General features: G+C 31.5%; 1 protein-coding gene across 1 annotated transcript; it reads right to left on the bottom strand.

Annotated features, from left to right (window-relative positions):
* Positions 1 to 13758: 13758 nt before the first annotated feature.
* LOC112801380 (FCS-Like Zinc finger 2) lies at positions 13759 to 15229 on the bottom strand. The gene is made up of 2 exons (XM_025844076.2): positions 14592 to 15229; positions 13759 to 14498 (listed from the first exon to the last, which is right to left on the bottom strand). Exons 1-2 carry the CDS (start codon positions 14915 to 14917, stop codon positions 14309 to 14311), a joined length of 516 nt encoding a protein of 171 aa, XP_025699861.1. The 5' UTR covers positions 14918 to 15229; the 3' UTR covers positions 13759 to 14308.
* Between the last annotated feature and the right edge of the window lie 359 nt (positions 15230 to 15588).

The following is a 15588-nucleotide window of genomic DNA, read 5'->3' as shown; positions in this document are numbered from 1 at the left end:
TGTTTGAATAGCTCATGTGTAGCCTCCCTTCTTGTTGCAGTTATCTGATCATTGCGTATGAAGAATTGGAATATGTCACGTAATCATATGTTTAAAGAAAAAATAGTTGTGCAGATGCATTAGCAAAATTTGGTCACACTCAATTTTTCTTTTATAGTTGTTTATGATCTTCTTCTCGGTGTAATTTTGCTCTATTTTTCTTTAGAGTATTTAGGATAGTTGTCTTCTCTCGTATTATTTCTTTATAATTGTTTTTTTGTAGACTTCTTGTCTCGTTGATAATAAAAAATTAATTTTTATTATATATTATTTTTAAATTACTTGCGGTAAAAAATATCTTTCTATCATTATAAAAAATAAAATATTAGGATATAATGATATTATTTTTTAGTTGATACAATCTTATTATAGACTTTTATACATACATACATACATATATATATATATATATATATATATATATATATATATATATATATATATATATATATATATATATATATATATATATATATTGAAAGACGTTTGATGTTATGCGCCATTATGATGCACCTATGTATTTTACTGGCATATTGAAAACAAATAGAAATTGTTGCTTGCGATTTGTAGGCAGCAGGAAGAGGACAAAAAAGACAAAATATGGAAGGAGTGATTACTACGGTGATGTAAAAAAAAGTTAAAAAAGAAGACAATGGTAGAGGCGACTTGACTGATGATGGGGTAATTTATCAAAAAAAAATTTTAAAAATTTAAATCTCAACTACTACAAATAAGGACTCAACGAATACATGCCCAAAAGAAGTTCCCACATAATATTCTTCTCATATATGAATTTTTATTACAAGCAAATAGGATATATTTTTTTAAAAATTATATCTCATAATCTAAAATCTTAACTAATCATCTCAATTTTATTATTAACTTTACATACATTAAAAATATATTTCACATACTATAATATTATAATTAATGACATAATTTTTTCACTAATCATAAATATGTTAAAATGAATAAAAATGGTCCCAAACTCTAAAAGTTATCACTCTTTTGCTTTTCACTCACTCAAATAAATGCCTAAAAAAATTCTTACATAATGTTCTTTTCATATTCTCATATATAAAATTTTTATTACAAGCAAATTAAATATTTATCTTTTAAAATAATTATAGCACATAATTTAAAATACTAATAAATCATCTCAATTTTATTATTAACTCTGCATACATTAAAAAAATTATTTCACATACTATAATATTATAATTAATCACATAATATTTAGATATATAAATGTATTAAAAAAATTACTGCAACAATAATAATCAATTTAGCTAAACTAAATTTTTAAATAACATTAACCAACACTAATTAACACAAACTAATCATAATTAATATTAAAAAAATTAACTTACATATGTTGGAAGATTGAAAAATTTAATAATGTATTTTTCAGATTTAGTGAGATTACGTGCTACCATTTTTTCTCCTTCAACTTTTGTCTTTCATGGCGAGGAACAAATTTTTTTTTCCGTGAGTTAAACTAAGTCATGGTAAAAAAGGTGAAAGTAAAAGTAGATGTGAAAAACAGAGACATAAACCATATCCTTGTTTTGTTAGTGAGTTACGAGAGAGATAGTAAGGGAGAGTGCAACATCATTAAATTCCGTCCAACACACATGTATGCTCCGCATGTGGGAGGCCACCTGACAATACGCCCCGAGTTTTGGACAATGCAGTCCCACCGCCTTCTTTGTGCTTTTACGAAAAAACCTCTCAACTCTCTCCAATTTCAATGCCGCTCAACTTTTTTTGTGAAATTACTAATTTTTTCTTATTGAGTCTGTTGTATGGAGCCAATGATTTCAGCTCAAATTTTTTTTTTCCATAAACGTGGATTAAACATTGATTATATATTTCAAAGTAAATTGGACAGTCCAATTTGTTACATCACCAATTAAAAAAAATTAATATAATTGTAATTGGATGGTCTGATTACTCCAATACAAATTTAAAATTTTAGTTTGACACAAATTGAACCGTTTGATTTGTGTTCCTACTTTCACTATTAAGTAAGTTAGACGATCCAATTTTTTCTACGTAAATTTTAAAAACTAGCCGCCACATCTATGTGTAACACACCTAACCTCCATAACCAAACACAACCTATATAAAACCTTCTTATAGAAAAAAATGAACCTCTTTTTTCAACTAAAAAATAATGTCATCCTTAACATAAAATTATATTACAAATTTGTGGTATATTTATTTAAAGTAACTCTACGTTAATCCATTCATCTTTTATCATAAGATGAAATCTATATTTATCTTAAAGTCTAATCAATGATAAACAATAAATAAATTCACTCAAAATGTTAAATATAATATCATTATTTTTTAATTGTTAATCTTTCCTAAAAGAATTACTTTAATTAAGGTAGAACTGGCAATATTTTCTTCTTATTTAATACATACAATTAGAATTTTTCTAAGTTTATGTGATAAAATTAATATTATTTACCACAATTTAATTTAAAATGATTCGATAAAAAGAAGAAGATTAATCTTTTTAGCTTAAAAAGATTTGAAATCTAAAGATATATGTGTTTTGAACTTCTAGAATGCTGGATCCATAAATAATACAAATCTTATGAAATTAGCTTGGCTATTGGTCATTGATAAGAAAATCTTATGGTCTAATTCATAAGATATAAATCTATAAGAGCAATGCTATTTGACTAGAAAATATTATTATTTTTGGTCATCCAACTCTTAGCCAGCAATAACTTGCACTCATATTTATAGATATTTTACACATAAGAAGTATATAATTTGCGTCTATATTTACTAGAGTTTTGTACACATGAATCAATACAGTTTGCACTAATGAATTAATACAATTTGCACCCACATTTTTCAAAATTTGTATACATAAATTAGTAAAATGATAATTTAGTGTTTGTGCTGGTCCAATGATAGAAAAAAAATACTAAAAATTGCTGCCCTTCAAGAGTTTCTCTAAATATATAATTGTGGGATGACTTACTTCTTAAGATGAAAAAACACTCTATTTACTCTTTTACCTCACAAGGAATCTACCAAATTTAGGATAAGTACTGTAAAAATCTTATTTGAAAATTTGATGATGATTGACAAATTCTATTTTAGAAAGATCGTTGAATCCTTTGTGTTAATAATTTATTGGACCTTGTATATATTGATGTCGTTAATGATTTGCTCGATTTAACAATAGCAGATATTGTTACTGCCATTGGAGATTGGAATTAGAATTTTCTAAGTCAAATTCTTTCTCTGGACATATTGAATCTTATTCGTCTCTTGAGAGATTCTCAACCAAATTTTATGGACTACATTGCTTGGTTTCCAAAAGTTTTAGGCATATTTAGCTGTAAATATGCATGAGACTTGTGCGAGTTATAATAATGTATTAAACATGTTTGGGAGCTACAACATCTCCAAAGAGTAAGATATTTTATGTGGTTAGACAGTAATAATACTCTCCTGACAAATCAGAAACGAGTTGCTAGACATATAGCTAATGTAGTTGATTCTTATTTGTATGTGGGTGGAGAGGAATCAATGATCCATGTCTTTTGTGATTGCTTAATTGTGAAAAAGGTGACTCACATGTTTAATAAAGTTTTGTAGTTCTTTTTTTTGCAACCATTTGCCAATACTTTAGCACCATTATAACTGCTGAGCTTTTGAAAATTTAGGTTGTAGTTTCGATTTTTGTCTCTGTCTAAACTTGAGCCTGGATAAAGAATATCAGTTTACAGTGAAATAGAAATAATAAACTTCTTGCTATAAAATTTTCTATTATCCATCTAGCTTGGTGTCCCCACCAAAATTCTGGATCAAGATCAACAGAGATAGCTCGGTTAGTGAGTCTAGTTCGACAACTTAAAATGGTATCTTTTGAAATCACCATAAGAAGTTTATTAATGCATTTAGTGCAAGTTTAGAAATTTGCTTTATCATTCTGGCTAAACTATAAGATATATTTATTAACATTTAGTTGCACCGAAAAAGGATATCACAATATTTATGTTGAAGTAGACTTCAAAATTATTTTGGATTTCTACCAAAATTATTTGAATAGCTCATGTGTAGCCTTTCTTTTTGTTGGAGTTTTCTAGCCATTGCATATGAAAAATTGGACTATGTCACTTAATCATGTGTTTAGAGAAAAAATATAGTTGTGTTTATGATTCTCTTTTTAGTGTAATTTCGCTCTATTTTTCTGTAGAGTATTTAGGATAGTTGTTTGCTCTCATACTATTTCTTTGTAATTGTTTTTTTAGCTTCTTGTCTCGTTGATAATAAAAAATTAATTTTTATTATATATTATTTTTAAATTACTTGCAATAAAAAATATCTTTCTATCATTATAAAAAATAAAATATTAAAAATTAATAATATCATTTTTTAGTTGATACAATCTTGTTATAGGCTTTTTTTATATATATTAAAAAACGTTTGATGTTATGCACCATTATGATACACCTATATATTTTATTGACATATTGAAAACAAATAGAAATTGTTGCTTGCGATTTGTAGGCAACAGGAAGAGGACAAAAAAGGCAAAAAATAGAACGAGCGATTATTACGGTGATGTAAAAAAATTAAAAAAAAGACAATGATAGAAGAGACTTCACGGATGATTAGGGGCAATTTGTCAAAAAAAAATTTGAATCTCAGTAACTACAAATAAGAACTCAGCAAATACATGCCAAAAAAGATTCCACGTAATGTTCTTCTCATATATAAATTTTTATTACAAGCAAATAGGATATTTTTACACACAAAAATTTATTAATATTTATTTTAAATTAAATTAATAAATATATAATATATATTAGAAAAATTATCATCTTTTTTCAACACACTTATATGCCTTCAAAAAGAAACTAATCATATAATTTTGTTAAATCTGTTCAGATATACTTTTTTCGTTTTATAAAATAATAAATATTAAATATTCACTCGATAACATAGTTTATTCATTGTAAAAAATTAATAATTTAATTATAAATAATAGATTGCATCTAAAATATTCCTATAATAACTTGAAATATTTAATTTTTTTTAGACAATTTTTTTTGAAATATTAAAAGATTTTTCTTTTTTTAGTATTTGAAATTTTCTTTTAATTATTTTTTATAAACAACTGTAAATAGATATTTTAATGCAAATAAAATAACAAGATATCGTCTATATAATACCAAAAAATAACTATGTTTTCTTATATTTTTCTTGGTGTCTACTATATTTTTCTATATGTCTGGTGTTATACAAATTTTGGGTGCATATATTTTTAGTGAGTTTAATTTTGATGTATTGACCGTGTAAAATATATTTTACACAGTCGTGTAATTATATTTGGTCTTTTGGATGACAATTCACACCGTCTATAAAAAGTAATTATTTTTGTTAATGTAGTATTACGTCATTAGATGTAAATATAAATTTATTTTATACTAACACTACATTAAAATTAAATTTATTTTTAATTTCTCTTTATAACAAAAAGCAAAATTTCTTATTACAATTTTTATTTTAAAAAAAATCAATTCTCTCAAAATATATATTCTCTCTTTTTGCACCATAAAAATGGCAATATTATAAATGTTATTTTGCTATCAATATTTTTTAAACAATTAAATATAAATTTTTTTATTAATTAAAAAATTTTAAATATAAAAATAATTAATAACAAACTATTTTTATAAGATGTCAAGAATATGTGGTGTTTGAATAATATTTTTTTGTAAATATCTAAATGTACCCAGAATAATATTGACAGATATATTAATATAATATTTAAATTAAATATATATAAATATTACCGTTAATTTAAATGTATGTAAATACGTAAAGTTATATGTTTTTTGTTGGTTAAAATATGTAAATACATTTTTATATTTGTGAAACTGAATATATCGAAGTCATCGAAAAAAAGGAATATATTAAAATAAATAAATATTAATAAATTTTTGTGTATAAAGTTAATATTTTTGGAAAGAGAGCGTACATTTAAAAAATCCAAAAATAAAAAAATCATACAAGGTCCAATATTATCTTTAATAATTAATTAACATAAATATAATTAGCCTATTTAATTAATACATTATTTACATGTTACATAAGACAAAATACACTATATTTTACTTGCAACATGTCAAATCTAGTCTCTTCAATTACTCTCTTTCTAAATACTTGTCACACTATCATTTTGACAACACAAACATACACATGTAGAAGAATCTTTCTTTCTACATCATAGAATTCACCTTAAAAAATTTATTGCAGCAATAATAATCAATTTCACTAAACTAAATTTTTAAACAACACTAATTAACACAAACTAATCATAACTAATATTAAAAAAATTAACTTACATATATTAAAAGATTTAAAAATTTAATAATATGTTCTTTAAGTTTAGTGAGATTACGTAGTACCATTTCTTTTCCTTCAATTTTTGTCTTTCATAGTGAGGAGCAAATTTTCTTCTTTGGTAAATTAAACTAAGTCATTGTGAAAAAGATGAAAATAAAAGTCACGAGAGAGATAACAAGGGAGAATGAAACATCACTGAACCTCCATCCAACACACATGCATGCTCGACGTGCGGGAGGCCACCTTGACAATACGCCCTGAGCGCCAAACAATGCACCTAGCTCCATCGCCTTCTTTGTGCTTTTACGAAAAAATCTCTCAACTCTCTCCAATTTCAACAACGCAGCTTTTTTTCTGAAATTACCAATTCGCCCCTTATTGGGATTGTTGAATGGAACCAGCAATTTCAATCCAAATTTTTTTTCCATAAATGTAGATTACATTTTTTTTGTTCCCACGGTATCCCCTAACCCGACAGGTCAAAGGACTAATCCATGACGGATCTGAGTTCCATTTAAGGGTCTATCGCTGGCCAATAGATTGCTGCATGTACAAAACGGGATTCGAATCCCCGACATTTATTTAAGCGGACGAGCGAGACCCAAGTTGGTTTAGATTACATATTTATTGAGCCATTACAGTGAAAAATGAAAGAGACTAGCAGCGGAAACGACAACAATGTCCAACAGAAGAACAATATGAAAGCACTCACAACACAATATGGCAGCAACTATAACAAGCAAATATAGCAAGTAAAGCAATAACAAGAACACACCAAGATTTTAACGTGGAAAACCCCTTCAATGTGAGAGGTAAAAACCACGGGTCGTCCAGACTAATGAAATAGCTCCATTATAATCAAATGAGAAACAAGAGAGTCTCAAACAAAGCACAAAAACGTGCATATAACCAGCCAAAACATCAATGCACCAAAGCTCACAAATAATAGGCAAGAAAATGAAATATACCCAAAAAACAGAGCTGATGTCGAAGCCAATTTCTCCCTCTTCAGACCTCCAATTAAAATCTTCACCGTTCAGAGTGAAGAACAAGATGTGAAGAATCTACAGTTCAAATTTCACGTCGATCCAACGGTAAAATAATGAGAAAATGCCGTTCCAAAATTTCTGCTCTGTGTAAAAATGGGAAACCTAATTTCTCTCTTGCGAAACCAATTTCTCCTACTGCAAACCTCCAATCAACATCTCCACCGACCAGAATGAAGAATAAGATGATAGGAACACGCAGTTTAATTTAAAGCCAATCCAACGGTGAACAATTGAGAAACTGCCATTTGAAATTTACTGCTTTGGGCAAAAACAGAAATTCTATTTTTCCCTTTCTTTCTCTCTTTTGGTGGCTATTCTCACTCTCTCAAAAAACCTCAAAAAACTTAATTAGGGTTGTGACACTAGGGTGCAAGAATACACCCCCAAAATATTGGACTTGGGCCTCACAAAGGAGAGAAAAACCCAACAAATCTCCCCCTTCTCGACTAGATGGAGGCCCTCGCCATTTCGGCGATCAAACAACATGTTTCAAACTTTTCTCTTGACAATGCTTTTGTCATCATATCAGCACCATTGTCATCAGTGTGAACTTTCTCAAGTTCCAACAACTTGGAATCTAACACATTCCGTATCCAGTGATACCTAACATCAATGTGTTTAGATCTTGGATGAAAAGTAGAATTCTTGGCAAGATGAATAGCACTTTGGCTATCACACAACAAGACATAACGGTCTTGCTTAAAACCAAGTGCTGCAAGAAACTTCTTCATCCACAACAACTCTTTACATGCTTCAGTTGCTGCAATAAACTCTGCCTCTGTGGTAGAAAGTGCAACACACTTCTGTAACCTTGACTGCCATGAAATAGCTCCCCCTGCAAACTTGACCAAATAACCTGAAGTAGACTTTCGAGAATCAATATCTCCTGCCATGTCTGCATCAGTAAAGCCAACTAGCAAAGGTTTCTCACCACCAAAACTCAAACTCAAGTTAGTTGTACCTTTGAGATATCTCATAATCCATTTAACAGATTTCCAATATTCTTTACCTGGATTAGAGAGAAAACGACTCACAGTACCAACCGCATGAGCAATGTCTGGTCTAGTACACACCATAGCATACATCAAGCTTCCAACAGCTGAGGCATAAGGAATTTCATCCATTGCTTGTTTCTCCTCATCAGTGGTTGGACACTGCTTGGTACTCAACTTAAAATGAGAAGCAAAAGAACTAGCAACACATTTGGCATCATTCATGCTAAACCTTTGAAGCACCTTCTTTATGTACTTCTCCTGTGACAAATAAAGCTTCTTGGAATCTCTATAACGAGTAATAGTCATGCCCAAAATCTGTTTGGCAGGACCCAAGTCCTTCATAGCAAAGAACCTGCTCAACTGTTTCTTCAACTCATTAATCCTCAAAGCATTCTTGCCCACAATCAAAATATCATCAACATAAAGCAAAAGAATGATAAAATCATCATCAGAAAATTTTTGCACAAATATACAATGATCTGAAGTTGTCTTACGGTAACCATGCTCCCACATAACAGATTCAAACTTCTTGTACCACTGTCCTGGAGCTTGCTTCAACCCATAAAGACTCTTCTTAAGCTTGCACACAAAATCTTCCTTTCCTTTAACAACAAAGCCCTCTGGTTGCTCCATGTAGATCTCCTTATCTAAATCACCATGAAGAAAAGTTGTCTTCACATCCATTTGCTCAATCTCCAAATCAAGAGACGGTGCTAATCCAAGCACAGCACGAATGGATGACATCCTCACAACAGGAGAAAAGATCTCCTCATAATCAACACCTTTTCTCTGGCTAAAACCTCTAACAACCAATCTAGCCTTATACCGAGGCTTAGAATTGTATTCTTCATTCTTGATTCTGAATACCCATTTGTTCTTCAAAACTCGCATACCCTTCGGTAGCTTCACCAACTCATAGGTATCATTCTCAAGCAAGGACTTCATTTCTTCTTGCATAGCTTCAAGCCATTGAGCTTTGCTTTCATCTTCAACAGCCTCTCCAAAGCATTCAGGTTCTCCCCCATCAGTCAACAAAATAAACTCATGTGGAGAATACCTTGATGAAGGATTCCTCTCTCTTATAGACCTTCTGAGAGCATTTGCAGGAATTTCCAAAGTTGGTTCTTCATCTTGATCATCATCACCAACTTCATCAAGTATCGGATCAACTGTTCCATCTTCACCTGTACTTGTATCATGATCATTATTTTGAGCTTCAACTCTACCATCTTCTACCATAGGCATAGAGGGAGTAATATCCATCTCAGAAAAATCATCACTAGGTTGAACCATTGGCTTCTCCGCATGATCAACATCCTTCAATATTTAGTCTTTAACAAAGACAACATCTCTACTCCGAATCACCTTCTTGTTAACAGGATCATAAAACCTGTAACCAAACTCATCCATGCCATAGCCAATAAAAATACACTGCTTAGTCTTTACATCAAGTTTAGATCTCTCATCTTTAGGAATATGAACAAAAGCTTTACATCCAAAGACTCTTAAATGATCATAAGAAATATCATTACCTGACCATACCTTCTCTGGCACTTCAAATTGCAAGGAAACACATGGTGTCCGGTTCAAGATATGAACAACAGTGCTCAAAGCTTCACCCCAAAAGGATTTTGCCAATCCAGATTGTGACAACAAACACCTAACTCTTTCAACCAATGTTATGTTCATCCTTTCAGCCAAGCCATTCAACTGAGGAGTCTTTGGAGGAGTCTTCTGATGTCTTACACCATGCTCTTTACAATAAGCATCAAATGGACCTGAGTACTCACCACCATTGTCAGTACGAATGCATTTCAACTTCTTCCCAGTTTCTCTTTCAACAGAAGCTTGAAATTGCTTGAACACATTCAAAACTTGATTTTTGGTCTTCAAAGTGTAAACCCATAATTTTCTAGAATGATCATCAATAAATGTTACAAAATAGATAGACCCTCCAAGTGTTCTTGTCTTCATCGGCCCACATACATCAGAATGCACCAAATCAAGTATCTCCGGCTTCCTTGAAGGTGGATGGCTCTTGAAAGAAACCCTGTTTTGTTTCCCAGCAAAGCAATGATTGCACTTTTGCAAAGCAACCTTACAACCAGATAAAAGATTCCTCTTGGATAACATATTCATACCTTTCTCACTCATATGATATAATCTCTTATGCCATAAATCAGTTTCATCAACAAATTCAGCAGCATTAACAACCTCTTTCATAATCTTTGCTTGAGTTAAATAAAGAGTAGAGTGTCTTGTACCTCTAGCAACAACCATGGAACCCTTGGTAAGCTTCCAATTATCACGAGAAAATGAGCTATTTAAGTCTTCATCACACAACTTACCAACAGAAAGTAAGTTCAACCGAATATCTGGAACATGTTTCACACACTTCAAAGTCAACTTGGTACCGTTGGAGGTTTCTAAGCAAACCTGTCCAACACCAGCACATTTTGCAACACCTTGATGAGCCATTTTCACATCACCAAAATCACCAGGAGTATAAGATGTAAACAAATCCCTCCTAGATGTAACATGAATAGAAGCACCACTATCAATCACCCAACTAGTGCTATTATTAACAAGGTTAACAGATTCAAACTCCTCAACAACAAGAAAATCATCATGAGTTACATTAACCTTGTCTTCCTTGCTACCATCATCTTTATTTGTGTTCTTGTCTTTACTTGCCTTGGCTTTCTCCTTCTTTAGCTGCCAACAAAATCTCTTCACATGTCCCTTTTGACCACAATGATGACACTCAATATTCTTATACTTTCCTCAAGACTTGCTTCTGCTTTGATCTCTACCTTTAGGACCTCGACTTTTGCTTCTCCCCTAGACTCAGAAACAAGAACATCTGAATGTGTAGTCGATATACCTTGTGACTTTCTTCTCATCTCTTCATTCAAAACACTGCTCTTGGCAAGATCCATAGAGATTACACCATCAGGAGCAGAATTGGACAATGACATTCTGAGAATTTCCCACGAGTCTGGTAAGGAGCCAAGAAGTAACAATCCTAGAACCTCTTCATCAAACTTGATACCCATGGAAGATAACTGATTCATAATTCCTTGGAAATTGTTCAAGTGATCTGTCATTGATGTCCCATCTGTATACTTCAAAGCCAATAACTGCTTGATAAAAAACATCTTGTTATTTCCAGTTTTCTGAGCATACAACTGTTCAAACTTAATCCAAAGGGTCCGAGCATGTGTCTCTCCAATAATATGGTTCAACACAGTATCATCAACACACTGCCTAATATATCCACAGACTTGTCTATGCAACAAAGTCCAATCATCATCAGACTTATCATTAGGCTTCTCTGTACCAAAAACTAGTTGATGAAAATTTTTGACATAAAGCAAATCTTCCATCTTTGACTTCCACAAATCATAATTAGGACCATTAAGAGTGATCATCCTACTAGTATTAGTATTAGCTTCCATTGTTCACAGAATCACAAGCCCAGAAAAGTACCAACAAGCTCTGATACCAGTATGAAAGAGCCTAGCAGCGGAAACGACAACAATGTCCAACACAAGAACAATATGGAAGCACTCACAACACAATATGGCAGCAACTATAACAAGCAAATATAGCAAGTAAAGCAATAACAAGAACACACCAAGATTTTAACGTGGAAAACCCCCTCAATGTGAGAGGTAAAAACCACGGGTCATCCAGACCAATGAAATGGCTCCACTATAATCAAATGAGGTACAAGAGAGTCTCAAACAAAGCACAAAAACGTGCATATAACCAGCCAAAACATCAATGCACCAAAGCTCACAAATAATAGGCAAGAAGATGAAATATACCCAAATAACAGAGCTGATGTCAAAGCCAATTTCTCCCTCTGCAGACCTCCAATTAAAATTTCCACCGTTCAGAATGAAGAACAAGATTTGAAGAATCTACAGTTCAAATTTCACGTCGATCCAACGGTGAAAGAATTAGAAACTGCCGTTCCAAAATTTCTGCTCTGTGTAAAAATGGAAAACCTAATTTCTCTCTTGCGAAACCAATTTCTCCTACTGCAAACCTCCAATCAACATCTCCATCGACCAGAATGAAGAACAAGATGATAGGAACACGCAGTTTAAATTTTAAGCCGATCCAACAGTGAACAATTGAGAAACTGCCATTTGAAATTTACTGCTTTGGGCAAAAACAGAAATTCTGTTTTTCCCTTTCTTTCTCTCTTTTGGTGACTATTCTCACTCTCTCAAAAAACCTCAAAAAATTTAATTAGGGTTGTGACACTAGGGTGCAAGAATACACCCCCAAAATGTTAGGCTTGGGCCTCACAAAGGAGAGGAAAAACCCAACAAATAACTCCAACCTCGGTCCAATATTAAAAAAAGAATTGTCTTGTTATAAACACACATTGTTTTAAAGTAAAAATTTTCAAAGTAAAAATAGGAGAGTGAAAATCACAATTGCAACATCTTTTGCATCATGTCATGAAGGATTTTATCATTTTCTTTTGATGAACAAAAAGGATAAAGTGAACAACTTGTTTTCCTCAAGCTGTATATGTAAGAGACATTATTTTGTTTTCTCCTTCAAAATACTCGAAGCATATTTTCTTTTAAAACTTTGGGCACTAATTAAAGTGCTTATGATCTAGGCCTGTTAATACTTGTTGTATTGATCTAATGAAATACTAGGCTTAATTATTTTGTTACTCTTTATAATTTCCTAAATTTTTATTTAGAATTTTATAGTTTAAAATACTTATAACTAAATTTTTGTATTAAATAAAAAATATTAATTAATCTTCTCAAATTATTTTTTGTTAAAAATATAAAATATTTTTAGAATATTCACTTTCTTTCATTTTTTTATTTGAGACGTAGAAGAATAGATATAAAAGGTTTTAAAATTATTAGATTATTTTAAAAATAACAATTAGTGAAAATCTAGTTATAAATTTTATTTAATTAATATAAAGATTTAATTATCAACTTTTAAATTTTAAAAAGCTAATTAATAATTCAATAGAAAATAGGAAGAACAGAATAATTAAACTAAATATCTAACATGAACTAGTCTAGTTTTTCCTCTTAATTATCGTAAAGATTCCTGTCCCAGATGAATTTCATCGTACAAGTAAGCAGCCACGGCACACAAGAAGACGTTCATCATTCCCGGCCATCAAATTTCACCTTGAACACAAATATTCAAAAGAAAAAGAAAATGAATTGGTACCAAGTTCGAAGATACAACTGCACAGTTAAATGAATAAATAGGGGGAACAAATATGAAAAGAGCCAGAGCCAGAGCCAGAAATTTTACAGTTGTATTTAGTTCTTCTTTCTCATTCAAAACAAACCCAAACTATTATGGGCACAAACCACGACCATAACTTCAACAAGGCAAATGGATCTTAGGAAAAGAGAAAAAAGAAACCCCAAAACCTTGATCAAAGTACAAATATAGGGAAAAAAAAACCCGAAAGTGAGTCATTTCTATAGAAGAGGATCTCCCACGCAAGAAGCAAACACATGCACTCTTCAAAACGTATAATAATACAATTTACATCTACATTCACAAAATTCTCTGTACCCTTCTTCCATAATGTTCCATCCCCTTCTCTATTGTTAAATCTTGACCCCTTTTTGTTCGTCGAAACAAAGAAAACAAAAAATAACTTAAAACGTGCACCTCCCGTTTGTTATTCTTGTTTTTTTTGGTTAATTTTCAATCTCTTTTTCAATGTTTTTTTCTCTCTGTTTCTTTTTTTGCTTTTCCGAAGGCAATAGCAGTAGTGCATCAGAAAAAAGAAGCCTTTATTCCATCCAAGATCCATGGAACTAGCTTTTATTATTATTAAGCGGCAGCAACTGCCCCTGTGGTATGAAAGGAGTAGCCTCGTGCCTTATTTGGGTAGCCAGATTTTGTTTGCTCCTTGTTCCTCAAAGCTTTCATGGAAGAAGAAATGTTCCTTTTCTTCTCTTTCGCTTCATCTCTCTCTATTTGCTCTTCCCTACACTCCTCGCTACAAAAAGGTGTGTCCCCTCTGCAAAAACCACCAATCAGATCAAAATCACATCAAATAAAAAATACAACGAGAAATCAAGATTCTGTTATTTTAAATAGATTTGATTTATACCTATACATGAAGATGTCTCTGTTATCAGCCAGGGGCTTCTTGCAAAGAAAACAAGCTTGGAGGAAGTGAGGTTGGTGATCTTCGAATCTGGCGTCATAGAATCTTGCAGATCTGGGAGACGAAACGGACGACGAAGAAGAAGAAGACGACGAAGAAGAAAGGTTTCTAATACTGCCCCTGCTGTAAGAGGTGGCGTATCCCACGGTCATAGTCCTAGAAACGACGCCGTTTCTGCAACAACGACCACCACCACTTTCCATATCCTTTATAGAAGCCAAACCGTGATCTTGTTCTAAGTAACAAGGTCTTGCAGTTGAGGTATACATAAGATTAGTTTTAGTTTTAAGAGAGAAGGTGAAGGTCGTTCTTGATTTGTATTTGGTTAGAAGAGAGAGAGAGAGAGAGAGAGTAAAGTGAGGAGAGTGAGGCGTGGGGGAAGGAGTGACGGGTTTATATAAAGAGTATGTTATTGTGAATTATAAAATTATTGAATGTAGCTGCGTGGAACGGTTTGTGTGTGATGTGCAATGAACAAAGGGAGAGAGAGAAACAAACAGCGGCAGGTTACAAGAATCCGTGAGAGTGAATCCATTGGCCAAAACTGCTCTCCATCATACATATCAACACCGTTCAAATTTGGTAAATTCCTATTTTGCTTTCCTGGAACTGAATGATTGGAGACACACCCCCCACCAAAATGCCCATTCTTGTTCTTCGAATTACGGGAGTGGCATTACTAATCAAACTAAATTAAAAGAATTGATTCCTTACAATAAAAAAGTTAATAAAATAATATCGTAAAAAAATAATTTTATGATTTTTATATTCTCTTAATTTAAAAATAATTAAATTTTTATTTTATCATTTTATTAAATTTTTTACTTTAAAAGATTTTAATCGAAATTAAAATTGACCTTATAAAAATTTTGGATTATTAAAGACACTAGCGAACAATTTATTATTAGGGAAAAAAACGTTTTCTTTTACTTCTTTAAAT

Source organism: Arachis hypogaea, chromosome 1 (genome assembly GCF_003086295.3).
Source record: "Arachis hypogaea cultivar Tifrunner chromosome 1, arahy.Tifrunner.gnm2.J5K5, whole genome shotgun sequence".
Classification (NCBI taxonomy): Eukaryota; Viridiplantae; Streptophyta; class Magnoliopsida; order Fabales; family Fabaceae; genus Arachis; species Arachis hypogaea.
This window is presented reverse-complemented; position numbering and strand designations above follow the sequence as displayed.

Bases quoted from the DNA above. Each gene is read 5' to 3' on its own strand.
- LOC112801380 (XM_025844076.2), bottom strand. From the start codon at position 14,917: ATGTATACCTCAACTGCAAGACCTTGTTACTTAGAACAAGATCACGGT. The intron at 14,499-14,591 runs GTATAAATCAAA...TGGTTTTTGCAG, and splicing joins AGAGACATCTTCATGTATAG to AGGGGACACACCTTTTTGTA.